Source organism: Chaetodon trifascialis, chromosome 10 (genome assembly GCF_039877785.1).
Source record: "Chaetodon trifascialis isolate fChaTrf1 chromosome 10, fChaTrf1.hap1, whole genome shotgun sequence".
Classification (NCBI taxonomy): Eukaryota; Metazoa; Chordata; class Actinopteri; order Chaetodontiformes; family Chaetodontidae; genus Chaetodon; species Chaetodon trifascialis.
The window spans coordinates 1,533,141-1,556,547 of NC_092065.1; the positions used below are offsets into that span (position 1 = coordinate 1,533,141).

General features: G+C 45.7%; 2 protein-coding genes across 3 annotated transcripts in view; one reads left to right on the forward strand and one right to left on the reverse strand.

Moving 5' to 3' along the window:
* Positions 1 to 77: 77 nt before the first annotated feature.
* On the forward strand, positions 78 to 11,779 carry wnt2 (wingless-type MMTV integration site family member 2). The gene is made up of 5 exons (XM_070971718.1): positions 78 to 295; positions 1,185 to 1,405; positions 5,667 to 5,944; positions 6,205 to 6,469; positions 11,390 to 11,779. Exons 1-5 carry the CDS (start codon positions 213 to 215, stop codon positions 11,593 to 11,595), a joined length of 1,053 nt encoding a protein of 350 aa, XP_070827819.1. The 5' UTR covers positions 78 to 212; the 3' UTR covers positions 11,596 to 11,779.
* Positions 11,780 to 13,984: 2,205 nt separating this feature from the next.
* The window catches only part of LOC139337324 (suppressor of tumorigenicity 7 protein homolog), a 49,212-nt gene continuing 39,789 nt past the window's right edge, over positions 13,985 to 23,407 (reverse strand). The window contains exons 6-16 of one of the 2 annotated variants that reach the window (XM_070971869.1): positions 23,231 to 23,346; positions 23,070 to 23,145; positions 21,615 to 21,769; positions 21,332 to 21,429; positions 21,017 to 21,131; positions 19,926 to 19,998; positions 19,236 to 19,338; positions 18,359 to 18,509; positions 18,123 to 18,215; positions 16,863 to 17,002; positions 13,985 to 14,425 (exon numbers count right to left, since the gene is read on the reverse strand). In XM_070971869.1, the coding sequence (XP_070827970.1) occupies positions 14,330 to 14,425; positions 16,863 to 17,002; positions 18,123 to 18,215; positions 18,359 to 18,509; positions 19,236 to 19,338; positions 19,926 to 19,998; positions 21,017 to 21,131; positions 21,332 to 21,429; positions 21,615 to 21,769; positions 23,070 to 23,145; positions 23,231 to 23,346 (1,216 nt within the window). In that variant the 3' untranslated portion in view covers positions 13,985 to 14,329. Of the gene's footprint in view, positions 14,426 to 16,862; positions 17,006 to 18,122; positions 18,216 to 18,358; positions 18,510 to 19,235; positions 19,339 to 19,925; positions 19,999 to 21,016; positions 21,132 to 21,331; positions 21,430 to 21,614; positions 21,770 to 23,069; positions 23,146 to 23,230; positions 23,347 to 23,407 lie in introns of both variants that reach the window. The other variant, XM_070971868.1, reaches the window with a different exon arrangement.

Below are 23,407 nucleotides of genomic sequence, written 5' to 3' on the forward strand. Positions count from 1 at the left end.
TCCTCAGAGGCTCTTGGTCACAGCGCACAGCCCGCGTCCGTCATGGCTTTTACGCGCAGACCTCCGTCCTCCGGCTGTCCTGTGATGATCCATTTTTAATCCGAGCTTGGTTTGAAGATTCAACAAGTTGTGACTTCTCTGGTGTTTTCTATTTTTCTTTCATCCGTGGAAATGCTCCGTCAAGATCCATAAAGGACCGCAGCTTGGTTAATATGAACTTATTGCCAAGTGGAATATGTTTTTATTTATCTGTAGCAATCTGCTGGCTGACGGCCGAGGTCGATACGTCCTGGTGGTAAGTATTGTGCGTCGGTTTTACATCTGTATTGAAATGAAATTGCTGAAGCCCTGAATCCACGGTTTAAACTGTCACGTTTACCACGACGCGCAAAATGCGCTCCAATAAAACGTTAAACGTCGTTTAATCTGAATTACACCATCTGTAAAATAGTTCATTTGATTTGTATTAAATTATCTCGAGTTGTTTCCCCTCCTCCGTTTTAATAGTGTTAAAAAGTCTAAGTTTCCCTCAAAACTGTTAAATAAGACCTGTTTTCCCTTTGTTAATCGGAAAAAAATGAGCGTCTAAATTCCCTCCATAAGTGTAATTTTGGAAATACTAAAGTTGAAGACATAATATTCGGGCAGATACGTTTCCAGGATAAAGTCATTTGATATACTTTAATTTCTTTATGTTTGCTGTCTCTCTCTTGAATCTATAATGAAAAACTTCTGTTTCAAATCTCGTCTCGTCTCATCTCTTGTGATACTGAGATGCTGTTTGGACAGACAGTGTCCCTCACAGTCTCTCTGCTGCTCCATCTTTCTTTAATTGCTGAAGGAAATCCCTGCAGCCTGAATGCGTTCAAATTCCCTGCCAGTCTTTCATCACCCTGCTCTGCAGGTACTTGTGGAGTGTGGACTTGTTGAGAGATTTCACCACGTTTCTCAAGAAGACACCTTTTTGCCTCATTTCATAATGTTTTCTCCTTTTTCTGTTCTTGCTGTTTGACTGTCCCACAAAGCGTTCATGTCTTTTTTTGAAATGTAGGCATTTACTGAGATCATCTACTGAGACTCCAGTGATTGAGTCCTTTGTCATCCACATTTTTGGCATTTTCCTGGATGGACGGATCAAAGGTTGTCCCCTCAGCTGTCTGTCTGCCTGCTCCTCCACCCTGCAGGTACATGGGCACCCTGGGCTCCACGGTGATGTGCGACAACATTCCCGGTCTGGTGAACAAGCAGCGCCAGCTGTGCCGCCAGCACCCAAAAGTGATGCAGGCCATAGGGGCCGGGATAAAGGACTGGGTCTCAGAGTGCCAGCACCAATTCCGCAACCACCGCTGGAACTGCAACACCACGGCCAGGGACCACAACCTGTTCGGACGCCTGCTGCTGCGCAGTGAGTGGAAGGAATTTCAGAACCAAGAGGGGACACTTATCTTACTTTAGCCTAAAATGTCCAATTTTAAACTAAAGGAGATTTTAAAAGTCATTATCCTAATAAATTTGGGACAACAAGAAGTGATGGTCCTTAATCTGCATGATTTGAAATCTAACCTTCATGTCCAGCAAGCATCTTTCTAGCTGAAGTGTCCTTGAGCAAGTCGCTGATCCTCTCTGAGGTCCAGGGCTGCTGTTCTGTAGTTGACCTCTGACCCCTCAGACAAATGAAAAATGAACATGGGGCAGGTTTGAGGTTGTAGAGAATCACATCATTCAGGGTAGTTTTCCATGTCAGCTGTTGGAGTTTACTCTGAATGACCTGCCTTCATTCATTACAGTATGTCTGACGTCTAATGAAAGTTGCTTTGAATTAAGGCTCATAAAGGATCACGTAGTGTCTCTCTCTGTCGTCACATGGATGGAAAATCTCTCATGTTTAGATGCTGTGGTTTTACAGTTGTCTCCTCTAAATGAACAGGGAGTTAAATTCGATCAAATATTTAAAAATTAGACGATTTTGTGGTCGAGACATCATCATTTGACCTGTCATGAGCAAAACCTTGATGAGGTAACGCTTTGGAATTGAATCCCTGCGTGATGGCGAGTGTCGCAGCGCCGATCTGCTCGGAGCCACAAACATGTTGCGACCAATGTAAACATCTGGCTGGCTTTTCACTGCGAGAGCCCCCCCCCCCCCCCCCCCCCCCCCCCCCCTTATAGCTACATTATGACCCCTGGTTTGCAGAGTTAGTGCTGAAAAGAGAATTAATTGGAGGCAGTTTAATCGGTCAGGTGATTGATGAATCGCTTAACAAGCAGAAACACTGTAGAAATATATTTACCTGTTCGAGCCTCTCAGGTGTTCAGATTTTCTGCTTGTTCTGACAGAACTATAGATCTGAAGACATCACTTTGAACTCTGGGAACAGTGTGGTGGTAATATTTCACTACGTTTTATAGACGAGACAATCATTTGATTTGAGTTTAAACAGCATTTTACAGATTATTTTAACGGTGTTCGTGTCAGATACTGTCTCAGTCAGCTGATCACCTTCAGGATCACGCATTTCAAAGCGAAGACGAGACGCAGTCACATGTGTTTTCCGGGGGGGGTAAATGTCATGAAGAGAGCGACAAATGACTCTTCATCTGCAGTAATTAGTGCGATTATCAGCATTAAGCCGGCCGCTGCTGCCTGCGACAGACGTGAACTCTGGACAGAAGCATCCTGTCAAATTAGACACGTCACTACGCGTCTCAGCAGCTAAAATCAGTCTGCGTCTCTTGCGAGGACACGTTGCAACAAGTCCTAATCTTTTTTTTTTTTTTTTTTTTTTTTTTTTTTATTGCCGCTGAAGGATCAACAGGACCCGGCAGCCTGACGTTCCTCTCCCATGCCCTGAGATTTAACCTGCGAGGCGGATCCTTCGAGTTACTCCGTTTCATGTCGGGGCCTCTAATCAGCCGTGTGGTATTCGGACCTCCCAGCCGGGGCCCCGGCCGCGTCACACAGCATTCTCACGGCGCATCGAGGCCCCGTCAGAAGCTCCTTATTGTCAATGTCAGCGGGCTAATTTCAAACAATTACACCGGAGTTTTCCCTCTCTGGTGTCGTGTTCTCTCGTTCTCCTCATTAACCTCGTAAGGCACGCTCAACTTAGCAGCTGAACTGGAACACACACACACACACACACACACACACACACACACACACACACACACACACACAGAGTATGCGTGTGTGCCAGGGCTGGGCGTCATTTGTAGTTTTTTAATACTAATATCTGAGTTTCAGTTCTGTTTACAAAACTTTAAGAGATGTGTTTTTCTGCAAAGCCCATTATTATTATTATTATTATTATTATTATTTCCGTTCACAATATCCTTTTATTTCATCGCAATGAGCTCCACCAATTAAAAGTTGAGGGCAGCTTTTTTGGACAGTCTGACAGGCGAGACCCTGGGCAGCACTGAGTTCATGCTAAGAGCTGAGAGTGTTATAGCACTTTTAGCAACTCTGGATTAAGATGACTGGATGTCATGTTTGATGTACCCCCCCCCCCCCCCCACACACACACACCCTCTCTCAGCCTTTGATCTCTCATCAGTTCCATGTGGGGGCAGATAAAGATTCTCTGTCAGGGCACTGCTGGTAACCGTTCGCTGTCTATCCATCTTGGAGGCAGATGAAGCGTTTGCATGAAATGAAAGCTTCCAGCAGACGACAACAAACACGGGTCATACAGGTAGCAGCGCTGGCCAAGCATTTGAAGGATCTGTCTGTTTGCTGTGGCTTAATTGTGCCGTCAGCCAGCCTGTGGTGGAAAACACCCGACCCAACATGAGTGAGAGATAAAACCTTCATGCTCGATACGCATCTGACATGAGTGGAGTTTATTGATGTGGAGAAGTGGACCAGTAACTGTGCTGATCTGTGTTTTTTATGCGGTGTCAGCCTCTGACCTCACCCTGTGGGTCCAGGGTTAGGGCAGGCACGTGCAACGGGGGGGCATCGCTGCCCTGACGTGCCCAGACGTGCCCTGCTGCTAATCGCTAAACTGCTGGAGACGGCCACTGCTAGTCTCGCGAAACCGAAGAAGACCCGAGGCAGTAAAAAACTGGTCCGATGAAAAGGTTTTGCAGCGTATTCGCTTGTGCACGGTGTATTCTTGCAAGATGACTGACGAAGTGAAGTGAGCAACGAGCATCCTCTGTGTCATCCAACTCTGCATACACACCTCTCACAAGTTATAGCCGCACACACAGCGTGTGAGAGGCTTTTTTGTTTGTTTCTGTATGTTTCTCTTGTCATGAGCAAAGTGCATTAGAGAGATATCATGTGTTATTTTACTGTCAAGCTGTTTTTTCCTATGTTTCTGGAGGCAATGAGGCATAGACTATGTTATTTTACTAAAACTTTGCAATATGCATATTCACATAATTTTGCAGTATAAATACAACAATAATAGAAGAATTTGAATTTTGATTTTCTCAACCTCTCATTTAAACATATCAGTACTTGTTTGTTTATAACATTTACACACAAATTAAATATAATATACATACAAATTATTTAACTTTTAGAACCTTGCTGTCGATAGTCAAACTGAATAAAAGCACACAAATATTTAAATACATGATTTCTATATCATTTAATTAGTTTTTACTTTATTAATTTAGCACTAGGAATAAAGGGCAGATTATGAATGGATTAAATTCGTGGCTATACAGTACAATTTTTGAAAAGGTATGAAATGTCATAGCAGCAGCAGCTTCCTCACCAACCCCCTCAACAGAAGCTGTTTAATGTCCCCCATCAGGTAAAACAGATTAATTTTGCTTTGCACTGGCCTCTAACAGATATATGAGGTGTGGACAATGATATGGTATGTTGTGATTCCATGTTACATTCTTTATGAATATGGGTTGCTACCATTCAACCAGTTATATTGCAAGGTATGTTTCTGTATGGTGTTTCAAATTCGCGCTCCATGTGCCCCCTTTTAACTTTGAGCACCTGCCCCTCCAAAGGTCTCTGCATGGCCCTGGGTTAGGGTTAGTTAGCCCAAAAATGTGGTCCACACAGTCACATCCCCTCAGAATGAGTTGTAAACATCAGCCTCAGTTGTGCTGCGTTGAGCGCTAATTAGTAGTCCTTAGCGTACTAGCACAGAAAAGGAGGATAGTGAACACAACGCCTGCTTAGCATCAGCATTTTAATAGAGTCACTGTAAGCATGTTAGCACGCTGACGTTAGCTCTTAGCTCAAGTGTGGCTTGAGACTCTCAGTCTTGTTAGAGCTCTGGTTTGGCTGTTTCTTTTACATAATTAATCCTCCATCATTACATTTTGAAGGCTTTTAGATTCCTAAAAAGTGACTATTTGGGATCATGAAGCCTGTAGCTCATAGCTGTAGCCTGACTTGAACCACTGACATTTAATTGCCTTCCAAAACTTGGAACTTCCAAAAGACTTCAGTCATTCACGTTTCAGGCTTGAAGGACTCAACCTCAGTTGTGGAATAAAGACCATCAGCAGCTTTGTGATCAGAGACCAGAAAAAAGACTTGAGACTTGACCTGGACTCACCCTAAAGGACTGATAGATCTGAGACTTGACCTGGACTCGCCTCAAAAGCCTTGAAGCTGTGTTGTTAATTCTAATTTCGCTGTTCTAATTGTTGGCAGTCGTTCACATTGTCTCATCCTCTCCCCTCAGGCAGCCGCGAGGTGGCCTTCATGTACGCCATCTCCTCGGCCGGCGTGGTCTACACGTTGGCACGAGCCTGCAGCCAAGGCGAGCTGGACTCCTGCTCCTGCGATCCCACTAAGAAGGGTTCGTCGCGGGACGCCAAGGGCCCTTTTGACTGGGGCGGCTGCAGTGACCACGTGGAGCATGCCATGCGCTTCAGCCAGGCCTTTGTGGATGCCAAGGAGAGGAAGGAGAGGGACGCCCGGGCACTCATGAACTTGCACAACAATCGAGCTGGCAGGAAGGTGAGGAGACGCCGAACATCTCTCTCAGAATGGAGTTTTACCTGCTTTTGATATTCAGGTGCATTTTTATTACAGAATAGGAAGATTCTGAAACTTAAGTAACATTGAATCCTGAATCCTGATCATCCTGATCTGAAACTGCTCGAGATCTCAGTTCATCATCACTGTAGGACAATAACTGCTGTGATCTGTGAAGCTTGAACTTGCACCATCCACACACAACCTTCTCTGAGGCTTACTTCCTGTTCTCTCCTCACCAGGCGGTGAAGCGCTTCATGACTCTGGAGTGCAAATGTCACGGCGTCAGTGGGTCGTGCAGCGTTCGGACCTGCTGGCTGGCGATGGCCGATTTCAGGCGCACTGGAGACCACCTTCGCAAGAGGTACAACGGCGCCATCCAGGTGGCCGTAAACCAGTACGGCACCGGGTTCACCGCAGCGCACACGCATTTCAAACGGCCCAGCAAGAATGACCTGGTGTACTTTGAGGACTCGCCAGACTACTGCATACGGGACCACGAGTCAGGTAAACACGTGGCAGCCTGAGTCAGACGTCAGCTGAAACTTTAGATCCTGAACCGTCAGCTTTGGTTTGATGAGCAGCAGATCAAAAGATGAGCTGACGTCCAGATTCAAACCAGGCAACATTTGGCTCAAAGCTCATTTTAAACGGGTCCAAATGACACACTGAAATATTCATGTCCACTGACATAAATAAGACATTTAAAGATCTGGTTTAACTTCTGACATTTATTCTTTTGGAGGTTTTAAACGTTATTTGGTTCCAGCTGAGTTGAACTGAATGAGTCAAACCAAAGAAGGAAACACTTCGACTGAACCACCATCGACTGGCATGAACACACCCTTAAATGAGGAGGCGTGTGAACAGATTTGCCACAAGTGTCATCACAAAACCTCGAGCAGAACCAGGTTCAGTAACACTGACAGAGCAGATCAAGGGTTCTTCTTCCAAGCAAGACGTCGTTAATTAAGCTGCAAACGGCTAATCAGCTCCTCCACATCTTTGAGCCGTTATGATTGGTGCCGATGTGTTTTTCAGGTTTAATTCACAGTGATGGCGTTGTGTCGTGTCTCCAGTGTGTAAACAGGGACTTAAAACTCTGATGAATGAACAGCTGATGAATATCTTTTACAGTGTGATCACAGAGGTTCAGCTCGTATTGACGGTGTCGCTGCAACAGTCGGGTCTTTCTGGGTCCTGCAGAGCTCAGGGAAATGTATTTTTAGGTTAAAAAGCAGAGGGTAAAAACTGAGTGAGGAGGATGTCCTGCATCACGTCCGCTGTCAGCCATGCTTGTCGTTGCTGTGTAACAGTATGACGTTGCTACATCAACAAGTCAGAATAAGACCATTATTTTGATATCACTGGAACAATACAACATGGCCCACCTGAGCTCCCACCCCAGCTGAAAGCCCCTTCCCACGGCTCTGACGGCATGACTCACAGATGCTAGTGTCAAACATAAGCGTTACAGAAATGTGTGTCTAAGAGGGTGAAATCTGTGTTTATGTATGTGAAGCTTGGAACAAGACGGCGAGTATGAGAAGGCAAACATTTGTGTGTTAGTGTGTGTGCATGTGTGTGTGTGTGCATGCGTGCGTGTGCTCCAGTGGAGGCAGATGCCTGTCAGGCAGCAGATGATCCATGGCGATCGGGTGTCGGCCAGTATAAGACCCATTACACACTTCTGTGGGCTGAAACCTGAACGCCACAGATCACCATAAATCACTGCGGCTGCAAACACACACACTCGCAAACAGACACGCCTGAGGGAACGGCTGGCCTGCTAAGAGAGGCGTATTTCAGGGGCAGGTTGGATCACACAACACACACACTTTGGTTTCTTTTTTTTTGCAGCTTCAGTTCAAGTTCATTTTGTGACAAATCTGCATTTATGTGCAAATTATTTTTTCTGTGTTCCATTGTGGGTAACCAGTCACAGCCGTCCTGACACTAAACAGCGCATTTTAATTTGCCTTGCTGTGTGACTGAGCTGCAGCTCATTGCATGATGGGTAAACTTCTTGCTGAAGGACACAGAGGAGACGTTGGATTTTGCGGAGAATCAAAGCTGGGAACCATCTGTCCCGTTTCTTGTGTGCAGGACTCACGTCCATCAGGCACCGTCATGGTCTGAGACACTTTTACGGCTCCAAGAAGCACAAAGAGTCTTTACGTGGAGGGCTGGACTGTTCACAGGTGGAGATAAAAGCTACGACAGTTAGTTCATCTCACCGTCTGCTGGAGCTCAGCTGGAACATGGAAGCAGGAGGAGGAGGGTCGCAACATGCAACACCAGGCTGTGATTGCATGTGAGGTGTAGTTCTTCATCTCCACTCGGCCACCAGGACACTGAAGTTCTACGTTTAAGTCACGTGACGCCGCCTAAACAAGGCTGAATTAGCTGAAGAATGACAATTGTTTGTCTTTGAAGCTAAAATGGAAACATTCCCTCGTTCCAGCTGTTTGATTTCAACAATTGGCTGCTTTTCTTTGGTTTATATGATGACGTTTTTACATATTTTTGTAGTTTTGGACTCATAAAACAAAATGGCCTTAAGACATAATGACTAAGACAGTGTGATGGGCGTTTGTCTCCATTTTTTATTCCAAATGATTAATCCTTTAGTTATTCTGAGTGTTACCTCCTGATGGACCTCTGGAGGTCTGAGGGCCCCTTTTGGGAACAAATAGAGGCTTCACAGCAGACATGAAGGTTTTAGGTGCTGTGTACATGTAAGCACACACACACACACACACACACACACACACACACACACACACACACACACACACACACACACACACACAGTGTTCGCCGTGGGCCTCTCATGAGAACTGAACTTGCCGCCTCTCTGAAGACCAGCTCCTCCAGGACACACACACAGACAAACTCTATCACGACACTGAAGCACCGTGTGCACACGCACGCACACACACTTTGAGTCATCCCCCTCTAATTCCCATCACACACACTGAAAAACCTCTCAAAGACATGCAGACTCACCCTCAATCATTGTGCACACACACACACACACACACACACACACACACACACACACACACACACACACACACACACACACACACACACACACAGAGTGAGACGGCCCCTCTGTGCCTCTTCAAAGTGTGAAATCAATTTCCCTCAGCCCCGGCAAGGCTCAGGTGCTAAACTCATCTCTCGGCGCCCCCTCATCTTAATTCAATAAGCAGACGCAGGGAGAGCGAAGGCTGTGAGGAAGACTCCGGCTGTGATGTCATCCCTGGTAGGGCAGCATACCGTGGATGATGGGCGGGCCGCCAGGGAGGGGCAGGACTTCTGGTCGTGCCCAGACACATTACCTGGCGAGGGAACGGAGCAGAGACGGCCGCACTCGCAGGGCGAAGCAGAATGTAAACAGCAGTGAATTCCAGAACAGTGTTGGAGATGGAGCTCGGCATTTTTCCCAAACCTTTATTTATACAGGAGACACACATGTTCTCCTTCAGTAACACTTCACAGCGAGACAGCAGGAGTCAGTCTCACCTGTGGCGTCCTCCACAGCTCATGGACATCGTCTCACGAGTCACGCTCAAACATTAATCCGAGGCAAGTCGGTGAGGGTTTCAGGCCTTCAGCTTCGACCAATCATAGTCGTCGTCTCAGTCTGGAGGTGTGGCACGCAGAAGAGGTGGAGGATTTTCATGAGGTGGGGGTCTCACTGTGGTAGGAGAGTTTGCTGCAGTTTGGATTTCGGTGTGTGTGTGTGTGAGGGCGGCTGCAGCGAAGCATCCTGGTCTGTTTGGAAGGTGCAGAAGTTCAGGGAGGTCACATGTTTGATTTGAGCCAAGAAGATGCCTGACCAAAAAAAAGAACTCCAACGTGGAAATTTTGATCACATTTGATTGTCAGAATCAGCTGATCGGCTCCAGATCAGGTTTTAGGTAAAAAGCACCAAACGGCAGCTGGGGTTTGATGAAGATCAAAAAAATAAATAAATAAATAAAATAAAAAATATGAGAGCGATGACCATTCTAGGCTTCCGCAGTTTCATTATAAGTGAAGCTGACCACACACACGCACACCTGAAAATGTAGATACGGTACGTGGAGGTGTGTGTGTGTGCGCGCTGTCTGAGAAGTGTGTGTGTGTGTGCAAGTCTCCTGTAAAATGAACAGCTGATGAAGAGCCGGCTGCAGGCTAACAGCTCCTGTCATCGATCTCTCATCTCTCCTCCGTCCAGCCTTCGTCCTCTTACTCCCCCTCCTCCTCCTCCCCATCTCATCTGCCAGCAGCATGCTGCGTTCCCATTGGCTCTTGTTCCCCCCAAAAAACGTCTCCTATTGGCCACATTGTGTCTCACACACCAGCCAAGTCACATCCTCCTTTAAATCCAGAGTGATTTCCCATGATGCCTCTCACCTTTTGGGCCTGGAATAATTGTCAGTGTAGGTGTCAAACGGCTCCAACAGGAAATCTGGCTTTGGAAGGAAACGACTGAAATGTGTTTTTGCGTGGAGAGGATGAAGCAAACATTCATCCAGTGGAGACGAGATGAAGACAAGACGATTTAGATTCAGAAGTTCATCTCATGTCAAAATTCAGTCCCGCAGAGACACTGAAACAGACTTTTACTTTGATGCTGAGTGACGGTTTCAACATGCAGTTTGAATTCACTTACACATATTTTTTTGGGTCAAACTAACCAATATTTACTTCTGAATTTAACACACATTATACTTGATTTAACTGCATCTGTTTGCTGTCTATTTGTTCTTTTTCTTCTTTCTGTTCTTGCTGTTGTAACAAGTGAATTTCCCCAGCGTGGGATCAATACAGTCTTTGTACTCTTCTTAAATACAATTTTGAGGTACTTGTCCTTCAATATTTCCATGTTATGCTACTTTATAGTTTCACTCCGCCACATTTCAGAGGCAAACATTGAACCTCTATGTTCATCTGACAGCTTCAATTATCAATTCAAAATATAATCACATGGTACATTTTTATGCATAAATTACCCAGAAATTATCTGAAAATGGCTCCATCTTAACCAGCTGCAACATTAAAGTGATGCCTACCCATAATGCATCACATTTATAATCCAATAACATGATAAACATGATTCTGAGATGCTCCATTCTGCAAAATCAGTACATTTTACTTTGATTGCAGGACTTTCAGCTGCTTGGCACCTTCAAACAATTCAAACCAACTTTACATATAAAAACAAAATGACTGGCTTGATTTGAGATGTTGAGGTTTGCAGCTGGTGGAGGTGTTTAATCAGAGGTCTCAGACCCCCACTGACCCCCACCCAAAGACATGTATTGTGCAACAAGAAGTTGATGCACAGATCAGAAAATGTTTAAGTAATAACGAGGAAAACAGGAGGAAAGAGCCGATAAACCCTCACTGACCTCTCTGTGTGTCCCCCCTCAGGGTCAATGGGGACTGGGGGGCGGGTCTGTAACCGGACATCCAGGGGCGTCGACGGCTGCGAGGTGATGTGCTGCGGTCGGGGCTACGACACGTCGCGGGTCAGCCGGACCACCAAGTGCGAGTGCAAGTTCCACTGGTGCTGTGCTGTGCGCTGCCGAGACTGCCACCAGGAGGTCGATGTGCACACCTGCAAGAGCCAGACGTGACCGGATGCTCGCCGGCGGCAATCACCATGTACGAAACTACTGCTTCTATTCCAGGCTGCAGGTTCCCGTCTGTCATCGAGCGGCGAGGACGTTTAGAGTCCGCTCAGCCCTCATGTCACCGCACTTCACCTGTCAATCAAACTGTATATAGAGTCTGCTGCACATTTTCCTCCTGAAGAGTTGCTGCTGTCCACTGGAGGACACCGCCCACACACAAACGCTCTCATCAGTGTCTTTGTTAGAGATCCAATGAGTAATGAGCTTCTATTCAAAGATTAATCAATCAGCACAAACTGGTTCATGCTGCAGGAAGTTCCATGCAGGCAGATATTTCCTGCTTTTTAACCTCTGAAGAAACTTCAGGCTCCGTCACAAAAATAGACGATTGAGGCAGAATGTGATCTGGTGGAAAGTTACCTAGAAAAAACTGGCCAATAATCCTCTGACAGCCAATCAGGTTCTGTGATCTACTGAAACGCCTTGTGCATGTTTTTAATTAAGAACAATAATTCGTTTTTGTCACGTCGGCTCATCGTCTTCAGACGTGGCAGTGAGTCGCCTAAACCCTCTGTGGTGATGTGCAAACATTCAGTGCTCTCTGCATGCCGCCGACGGGTCAGAAGAGGCTAAACCTCCTTTAAACAGCAACATGAAACACAAGCTTTACATTTTAAACAAACTTCCCCGAAAGGCTGCAAGTCTGCAATCGCTGGTTCTCGGCTGGTTTGAGATTTTCTGTTCAGCTCTTAGTGGATTGTTTTAAAGGGCTGGTTCACCCAAAAATCAAGCACTTCTCCCTCACCTGTTTGTTCTGTTCATCCATCTCGGCTGGTTCAGTCTGAGTTGCGGAGTTCTGGGAGTTTTCGGAGGCTCGAGCTCATGACAGCACCAAACGTTTGCCGTCAGCGAGCTGCATCTGTTAGCTGGAAACTCACCTCCACAGGCCAGCGCCACCACATGAGGGTGAGGGGAGGTGCACACCTGCCTCTGCGCAGTGATGTGGTTGGTGGAGAACGAGGAGACGTCTGCTTATTTTATCTTATATTATTATCTCCAGAACTCAGCAGATCACACTGAAACAGTCGGGATGTCAGATCTGCACCTATGAGGGAAAAATAAATTTGGGATTTTTGGGGGAACTGTCCCGTTAATACAGAGGTGGGCAACCTGTTCCACAAAGGGCCGCTGTGGCTGCAGGTCTTCTTTCCAACTAAGCAAGAGCTCACAGTTTGACCAATCAGCTGTCCGAAGAGTGAGATCAGTTGATTGAATGAGTCAAGTCTGGTGTGCTGCTGCTTGGTTGGAAAGAAGACCTGCAGCCACAGCGGCCCTTTGTGGAACAGGTTGCTCACCCCTGCTTTAATATTTCTGTTAACTCATACTTAGACCAGGTACACACTTGCCTACCTTCACCACCTACAGGTAAGTCACAGTGATCAGGTCAGACCTGCAGGTGGATGTGGATGAGCTTCACTTTGCATTTATTCACATTTAACACTCATGAGACTTCCTCCAGTGGAGAGCTGGAATGACTGACTGCACAGAGCAGCGAAAAGAGACAACCTGTTAACGTTGCAGCAGCCATTACTTTCCTCACCTGTAGGGGTCGACACACAAACTGCAGCCTGAAAACATGGAGAACAGAGAAAACTGACTGCTGTCGTCACCCACACGAGGAAATCTTCAGTCCTTACTTCTGTTACTGTATTTATTCACCCTGCAGAGTGTTTGTGAAGATGAATGATCCTGAGTCTGGAACCAACCTGAGATGAAAAAAAACAACCTGTACACCTGCACAACTCAGCCAATCACACGCCATCCAAATGCTCACAGTGAACCTGACAGGCCGGTTTGTTTCTGTAAATATGTGCTTATATAAATTAAAGTCAGATGTGTGCTGAACGCAGTCTGTAACCAACAGACTCATTTTAACCAATAAACACTTCACTTCCTGCAGTATAAGCCAATCACAGGACAGAATTTCTGATGCTGGTGTTTGTTACAGATATTGTCTTGATAATTGTTTGGTTTTAATAAGTTAAAGGTTGAGATTGATCACAGACATCCATCAGGGGGGAAACACACATCTGCCGACTGTTGACACTTCATTGAAGGTCTGACACCTTCATCACTCCTCTGCACCACCTCACAGCAATGTGTGTTCACCTAAAACAAAAGTATGCACGTCGTCTTTGAGGGGCTGAAAACCTCACCCCATGTTTCATGTATGAGTGTTTGAAGAACCTGTCAGCTGCAGGTGAAGCTCTTCTCCACCTGTGGACTCTACAGATTGACGGTTCGGCGGCTCCACATTGTGGTCGGCTGCGCTCGCTCTGCTCATTTCTGTTACCGTGAATCAAAATGGCGGGAAGAAGCCGGCGTGCAGCAATACACAAAAAGTCCTTTATTGTATTTTTTTTGTCTTCTCACTTTTTTAATGATGGCAATTGATCACCTCTTTTTGTACAACAAAAGAACAGCTTTAAATGATTGAAAACCCCCAAAAATGCAAACATATCAAATAAAGTCAAAACCAATTCTGGACTGTTTTGCCTTTTTGTGTCTCGCCTCTTCCGTTGTCCTGGTCTGTCCTCTGTTTTGAACTCAGTAATCTTGGCACGAAGGCGCGTCAGTCCAGTCCAGCGCAGCATTCTGGGTTTCAGCTCGGCCGTTTCTGTCTGCACGGAGGTCGGCTCCAAGTCCCGGGTCTGATTCTGGTCTGGTCCGGTCGGGTTCAGATGCGGGTAAGTTGGTGCCAGAGGCTGGACGGCAGGATGCTCTCCACCTTCTCCATGATGAAGTTGAGGGGAGCAAACAGCGTGCTGAGGAACTGCAGAGAGACAAAGAACGACTGTCACAAAAATGTTATGAAGCTGAAAAGCAGCTTCAGGATTCTGGACTCCAGTCAGTCCCTGAAGCCTGAACCGCTTTCGGTGGAAATAATACCGCTCTCTTCAAAGCCACTGGACTCCATTCAAAACAACACTGATTTTAGCTCACAGCTCATCATAAAACACTTCATTCAAAACGGTCTTTGTTGGTCGTTCCACTGTTCCAACAATCACCTGCTCTGTTTTAGTTGAAACAAATCCTTAATTGTTTGCTGCTATTTTAATGTTCAGGATCTCATATTTAGAATCTTTAAGTTTATTTGGGGAAAACGTTCGAGTTCCAGAGCTCAGGTCGACAATCGATATTCACTGAACAACAAGAGAAAAACTGCAACTCGGTACATTAAGAAGCTGAAACACAGAATGTACGTTTCAAAGTTCATTCTCGACTTTGGAAAATTTTCACACAATAAAACACTTACAAGCTTTTTTTTGGAACTGAAAGACTTGATGATGCAGCTGAAAGCTCAGAAAAAGCTTGTAAACAGACCTTGACAGGAGTTTCAAACCACTGTGTCCAATAGAGAGAATGAGATGTCCTGAGAGCTGTCCATCAGTGGATGAAGACAGTGTGACTGGCCTGAAAGCTCTGGAAAAGGTCTGTTTGTAGACCTTGAGTTGAGATTGTTTCATCACAACTTAATCAACTTGTTGATTCTGTCAAAGCTTTTTTTCAGGATTATTAACAGCAAAGATTAAAACAGTTATTTCTCACTATAAAAAATGTCTGCTGTGTCTTCTTTTACCCCCCCCCCCCCCCCCAACCACACATATTTGGGTTTAAAAGGTGACAAACGGAGCATTGTGTTCCAGTTCTTTCTGCATTAAATCTACATTTCTGCGTCAGCTTCAAAGTGAAGGTGTGTTGAGGGACTTCCCGTTCCCGCTTCATCATTGGTCATTTCAGGCACAGGTGTACATACTTCACCGCCTGATGACCTCATGTCCACCAGTATTAGTCTCTGGTCGTGTTATCCAGATAAGGACAAACACATTCAGTGTTGGTGTTTCTAAAGTTTCCTCTCACTCAACAACTCAACAAAGTGATTTTTAAAGGGGGTCTGGGGCTCGTTTGTTTACTCACGCAGGTTTTTCTCTGGAGTATCTGGATCCAGACTCCAGATCAGGAGCAGCTGTAAAGGAGGTGCTGCTCAGGATGAGCTCACCTCTGCTGGGAAAGATGTCAGGTAACCTCACAAGAATGACAATAACAATAAAGGTGGAATTTGTCCTGGTGTCATCAGAAGAGGACAGCCTGAAGAGCAGCAACGTCCTTAAATATTTGGTGTGAAATCCAGGTGTGTGTGTGTGTGTGTGTGTGTGTGTGTGTGTGTGTGTGTGTGTGTGTGTGTGTGTGTGTGTGTGTGTGTGTGTGTGTGTGTAGGGAGAGCTCCAACTCAGAGGGTTGATAGATGGTGTAGATGGTATCTGCTGATAGCGTCACATCAGGGGGGGAGAGCTCATTCTCATTCCAGGTGAGCAGCACAGCACTGCAGGCTGCAGGGAGGGGCGGAGGAGGCAGCGCCCCCCACTGGCTGCTATGAATACAGGTGGGAAAGCTGAAGGTGGCTCTGAGGGATGGAAGAGGACACTGAACCTCTGCAGGTTCAAACCGCTTCAGCAGCATTAATGACCATCTCCAGCATGGTTATCTGCCGGCGTGAAGCCGCAGTGGAAACACGCTTTGTTCAGCTCCATTAAAGCGGGCTTTTAGAAAACAGTCAAAATGTCTTAAATCTACAGTCTGACCAAGCTCACCAACCTCAAACATGTCAGCTGCACTGGTCCGATGGTCGATTTAGCAAATTAAACAAATTATAAATCCACCACACATCACAAACGTCCACAAACCACCAAGAAACAGGAAAGAGAACAGAACGCTGTGACACGAGGAGCCTAAGACAGAGTTTGTGGTGGCGGCGGAGGCAGAGGAAAGGTCACACAGTCAAATCAGCTTCAGCACAATCCGCCTGTTCAGTTACTGAGAGAAAAACATTTTGAACCGAGGGTGGCACATGAAGGAAGGTCTGGGGGTCAACAGACGTATTATTCCACTCTACAGACTTTATGGAAATTAAGATGCATTTTTAAGATGGCCGTCATCAAACAGTGAAGGGAGAGACCAAAGTTCTGTGCAGAGAAAAAGTCAAACTTTGATTGATCTTTGCAGCTTTTTCCTGCAACAAAAACCAAAGTTCACAGTTTTCTCTTTACAAACAAGTTACTGTGTGTGTGTGTGTGTGTGTGTGTGTGTGTGTGTCTGTTTGTGTGTGTGTGTGTGTGTGTGTGTGTGTGTGTGTGTGTGTGTGTGTGTGTGTGTGTGTGTGTGTGTGTGTGTGTGTGTGTGTGTATGCGCGCATGCATGCGTGCACTCACAGCTTTGGCAAACACTCCCATGAGTTCGGGGAACTGGTGTGTGAGCAGAGCCAGCATGGCGGTAAAGGAGCAGAGACCGGCTGTGAAGAGGATGAAGAAGGGCAGCTCCTTCTTCGGGTAGACCGACACCTCGTGAAACACTGCTTCCACGTGGGACAGACACACACACACACGCACGCACGTACACACGCACACACACACAATTAAATTAGTCTTTTTATTAAATCAATGCTCTTGAACTCATCAGCTCCGTCAGCATTAACACATTCAAAAAAGTTTGACTTGATTTATTGAATCATATGAGAAACAATCTGAAGCGTCACTGCTGGAATTCAGCTCCATCAACAGTATGATACTGATAACATTAGTGATTTTATTCTGCAGCTGAACATGAAAAACAAACTTTGTGCATCAACACTGTGTTCAGTGTTTGAAATGTGGACCGGAGAAGGCTGACCTCTGACCCCTCGTTCAAAGCACGAGTTACCTTTCCATCAGAGGAAGACACAAACATCTGAGAGTCAGTGTGAAACAACATGTAATGAACAAACGATGAGGAATCAACAATTTGAACTTCAGACACACACGCATCACGCACGCACACATGTGCGTGTGCGCGCGCACACACACACACAGTGTAGTGTGTGGCTGCTGGTGGCTGGATGCCAACTTAATCAAGTGTAGGTTTGAGTGTGAAGACAGATGAGCTGCTGAGCAGACAGCAGGACGACACACATCACACACACACACACACACACACACACACACACACACACACACACACACACACACACACACACACACACACACACACACACACACACACACACACACACACACACACACACACACACACACACACACCGCTCTGTTCAGGAATTTGTCTCATCATCATAATAATTAATGGCCGCTCAATTTTTGTGCCAGATGTTAAATTAGAATCATTATTTTAAAGGAAAAGAGCAAATCAGCTCCGTCCTCATGAAGGCAGACAAATGAGGACACTATTCCCCTGAAACCGTCAAATCAGAGGCCGGCTTCAACAAACTGTGTCACCTGTGCTACAAACCAGCAGCAGCTCGTCTCTCTGTCTTTGAATCTCTGAGGACAAACGAAGACGAATGAAGGAAGCTCTGCTATCACTGCTGTCTGAAGACATGTTCTGCCTTGTAGTGCATGAATACACGCAGTGTGTGTGTGTGTGTGTGTGTGTGTGTGTGTGTGTGTGTGTGTGTGTGTGTGTGTCGGGGCGTCTCTTACTGGGTAGCAGCTCTCTGTCGGCCGTCTCTGTGCAGATGGGGTATGGGTAGAACAGGTGACCCTTCTCCAAAGGATACGGGATCATTCTGAACGCTGCAACACACAGAGACACACACTGGTTTCAACAAAGGGCTGATGCACCTGATATCACTTGAACTGTGCAAGTGTGTGTGTGTGTGTGTGTGTGTGTGTGTGTGTGTGTGTGTGTGTGTGTGTGTGTGTGTGTGTGTACTCACTGCCCTCCCAGGTGCAGTGCAGCAGGTTGAGTGCCCCCTCTACCCTTTTCCAGTGCTGCAGGTGGAAGAAGGCGTAGGCAATGGCCTCGCTGTCTCCTCTCTTCAGGATGTGCTCTGGAGGAAGAATCAGACTCTTCATCTCCAGCAGATACTGAGGAGGAGGAGGAAACAGGATAAACAGGATTATGTGGCAGCAAACGTTATAGGAAAGCTGGCAGAGCGTAGGAGAGAAAGCACCTAAGACCACCGAGCCTGCATCCACAGCAGCTGGAAACTAAAAGCTAAAACAGTGACGATGACTTAATGACCCCACATTCGTTTTAAATCCAGTGTGCTGCAATTCAACTACAAAATGACACCTTACACAGCTTTTAATTTCTCTACATTCACAGTCATAATGCTAAAAATCCATTGTGAAAATAGCCAGATTGCCCTCGAGGTGGATGACACACGTCAGCTCAGTGTTACACAGTTTTATTGTGTATCTATCTGTCACAGTCAGACTTATTCTCACATAGCCGCCAACACTTTAATATTTCTGTGGCAGCTCTCATGTTTTAGTGCATCAGTGCTGAATCATTCAACCTGCAGCCTCAGAAGAGATCATGTCTCCTTTACCTGAAGCCTTAAACGCACATCAGCGTGAGGCTTTGTCAGGAGCAGGTGTTTAACGTGAGCAGAGAAAAGTTCAGATGGTTTCCAAACAGATTCTCATAGTTTGAGCATTAATCCAGTGACAGAAACAGTCACCTTCACTGGCCTGTAGCTGTGTTACACAGTGAACATGTGATCACAATGCGACCTCAGCAGGTGTGTGTGTGTGTGTGTGTGTGTGTGTGTGTGTGTGTGTGTGCATGTGCAGTGTAGCAGGTCTCACTTTGGGGACGTGGGGGTTGAACTCCACTGCTCTGTGGATGGCTTCTACTGCGTTCATTTCTGCTGTGCTCAGCCCTCGCCTGGACGCTGCCTCTGGAGAGAATCTGACCGCACGCACACAACCCGCCCCCCAACACACACACACACACACACACACACACACACACACACACACACACACACACACACACACACACACACACACACACACACACACACACACACACACACACACACACACACACACACATGATCAAAGTGTTTTTGGAAATGACTCCCACTCTCAAATAAAGATGCTGACATGCAGACCGCTCCCTTGTCACTAACTAGCTGCTCTGTACATCACCGTATATGTTTTGTTTCAGGGTGACAGGAAAGCGCTGAAGACAAATTTTAGCTCTGAAAGAATCTAAAAAATAAACAGAAAGACACAAAACAATAAAACAATAAACAGTAAATAGAAATACTGTGGTGCTTTAGTCTCTGCACACTGTCAACATCAAACTCAGGCAGGACTGCACCACAGAGTGCAATTTAAGCCGTCGTTCCTGCATGCCGCTCAGCGCTCTTTGCCACCTCACACTAACCAGGCCCGCAGGGCATTTTCAGCTCTATTCTGAACTCCTGACCAGCACAGCAGGTACGTCGCGCCCCTGTTGGAGCTTTGCAGCCGATGAAAACAGATACTCACTTGTCCGACACCGCCCTGGCTTTGAGCAAAGCTGCTGTGTAGCATATTGTTGCGGATTTGGGTAAGCTAATATCTGTGGAGGAGACACAAAGCAGACGTGGACAGAGGAGAAGGGGCGTTAACAGAACATAGAACAAGTTTGGAGTTACAGGTGACAGATAGAGGAGGGTGGGGGGCTGCGTTTGATGGCACTGCAGCCGCCCAGAGGGATCTGTCACTTAACGGAATGAGGTTTGGTTTCAGAGCTTTGGAGCGGTTTTATTTTCACTTGGCTAACAGTTAAACATGATCTGCCTTTGTTCAGCCCGTAAACATGACACCAGTCATACAGCTGAGCCAAAGCGGGGATGTGCTTGTCGATGCCATGGTTTCTGACTGTAAGTACAATGAATACAGAAACGCTTTGAGCAGCATGAACTATGACAGAGACTGAACACTGTATCTCTGCATGAAAGTTGCTGTGTCAATAAAGTTATTTTTAATACTATTATTAGCTGCAGTGTTTCTGTGTTTTTGCTCTTTGCAGCATTTTTCTCATCATTGTTTCAAAATGCAGCTCATGTGTTCTTGAATTGGCACAGACGTTTTATTATTAAGCCCATCATGAATGAGGTGCGGTCCTCAAGCTGCTTGTTTTCTACCATCATTACAAACATAAGATTTCCTGTCACACATAAAAGCAGCAAACAGGAGATGTTTGCCCTCTGAGCTCGAAAGATGACTAAGTTGATTATGATTACTGATTGATGTCCTGACTAATCATCACGCTTTCCTGAGCTTCACAGAATAAATTCAAGACATTTTATGTCAATTTGAGTGTAATTTAGGACCAATTCTGCTGCTAAAAATTATTATAATTGACTCAGAAAAGTGCATTTAGTGTTAAATTATGCTTTAAGTGGTTGTACTGCTTTGTCCCTGCAATCAGTGGCTCTGGTACGAGCACCTTTGGACGTGGTTGTGTATCGTGACATCAACAGCAACAATTATGTTCTGTGTTTTCATATGAATATAAAGAAAAACATTAACTGTGTGTGTGTGTGTATATGTGTGTATGTGTGTGTATGTGTGTGTGTGTGTGTGCGTCTCACCGTCGTACTTGGCCAGAACGGCCTGGACGTCGGCGTAGTTCTGGAGCTCTAGTAGTGACTCCAGCAGGTTTTCGTGGATGTTGAACATACTGAGGAGAGGGAACTCCTTCATTAACTGGAAAACACACAACTGTTGTTACATGTAATACCAGACGGGGGCGACACATGCACAGTCAGCACACAAGAGCTTTGGGTCATCGCTGGGTAAATGTAAACCTTGAAATCTGAAATCTTGTGTGATTTTTGTGACGCTGCTGATCAAACTGAGGCCTTTTGAGCTTCACATGTCAATATGCTGGCAGGCTGTGTACTTACATCTCTCATCATTTTAACTGCTTCTCGTGTTCGGCCAAGCTTTCTGGAGCACATGGCCAGTCTTCTCTTTATGTACACCAACACATTGGTGTCTCTTCCTGGTGGAGACACGCAAACACGAAATGTAACACACTCGCTTCACTTTGACTGTTGACCATAGAATGAAATACACGTGCAACACTGAACATCTCTTATAAAATATGAAAGAATGATCAATTGTCCTGCTGCAATATGACACCATATGAGAGAAAAAAGTGATCAGTGCTGGGTTGATTATACTCACTGTGCTGGGCTTCATACTGTGTCCCGTGGTGTTGGAGCTGTTGGCTGCGGCGATAGCAGCTCTCTCCGGCTTTTAGCGCTTGTTTAAACAAACGTTCCGCCTCCATGATGGTTGTAGCTTCTTCCTCCGCCAGTAGGATGTATGCTGTTGCACAACTGCAGGAGAAGATAGGAGAAAAGCAGCATGTGTTAACCAGGAAATGAAAGAATAACTTATTATCGTATCCTTGTGGACTCATTCATTGCTTCAGCGACTGAATACACAGGGCGTCTTGTTTGTCTACGCAGCGTGTCACCTCTGTGCTATAAAACAGCTTTTATGCCTCATGCATTTGTGAGCAGCATCTGACAGAGCACTGATCAAAGGCGTTTTCCTCTGAGTCGACCTGCTGTCACAGCCTCGATATGAGTTGCACGGCCTTTGTAGTCACAGATGCTCCTAAAAATAAATCGATGCTGCCGCCAAAACAAGCAAACATGTCTTTCCCTATGAATGATGCAGCTACCCACAGGGCCAATAATCCATCCCACCAACAAATCCTGCAGCTCTAATCTGTCACTTCACACTGCATTCAAGTCTACTGACCTCAAAGAAACCGTTTGGGACTTTGAGATAAAATTGAGGTTGTTGTCAGTAATTGTTGCTGGATTTTTTACAAAAAGTGCATATGCTCACCAACGGATTTAAAAGATAAGACTGAAAATTATGCATGACTTCCTCTACATTTTTGCCTTTTTCATGTAAAATACTAAATACTTTCACATGTTCAGGCATTGAAAAAGCCTTTGAATAAAAAACAGGAGAAAGAGAAGATCACACTTTGATTAAACTGCTGTATTAAGACCATCAAGTAGACACTGCTCTGTTTTAAAGGGTCACAATAAACACAAAAACACCAGAAACAGGAAGTTAAGATGTCGTTAAGGTGTCTTTAATATAAGACCAGAGTGTCAACGAGTGATGTGCTGTCCGTCCATATTTGGTCAAAATCGCAGCAGATGTGAACCAGTGAGATGCCAGCAACTTAATGACTTAAGCAGATTGCTCGTGACCTAAAAGATGACCTGGTCTGGGATAACCAGTGGAGAAAATCTGGATTAAGTGGGCAAAAAACTGCTGTTGTGGCACCCTTGAATAAGTTCCAGTTAAAACACATTTCTGCACTGCTGGTCGGTGATTTTCTGTATGCATGAATATCCTGAACCTCATGAATATAAAGCAGGTCAGAGGAGGAAAATGAGGACGAAAGTCTGGATGTATAAAAGTTTTACCAGGAAAATGAAATATTGACGGGGCATTTTCAATCATTTTGACAAGAATCATATCTTTAAATTTCAAGTTTAACATGTCACATGCTCCGAGGACTGCCTGATTGTTTGACTGGGTGTTTCCACTGTGATGAATTATTATAAGCCCGATAGATTAGAGACAGAGAGACAAAAAAAACAGACTCACTCTTCGAGCTCCAGAGCTTCATGTGCTGCAGAAATGCGAGCCTGTGGGTTCCTCTCTCTCCATGCCTTCTGCATAACTGCCCCCAAACAAACACACACAAAGAGAGGGGTCACCTGACCATCTGTGCACACACACAGTACACATACAGTGTGAGTGCTTACTGGCGTCAGCAGGCCGCAGGTGGTCTGAGTCGCAGGTGAAGAAGGTCTGGTGGTCTTGTGCTGACAGGTTCATATCGTAGTATGTCAGCGGCTCTCGACCCGTCACCCACGTATACCTGAACACCAGCACGGAGACACAATGGTAATAAGCAAATGGCCGAACACACACAATGATAT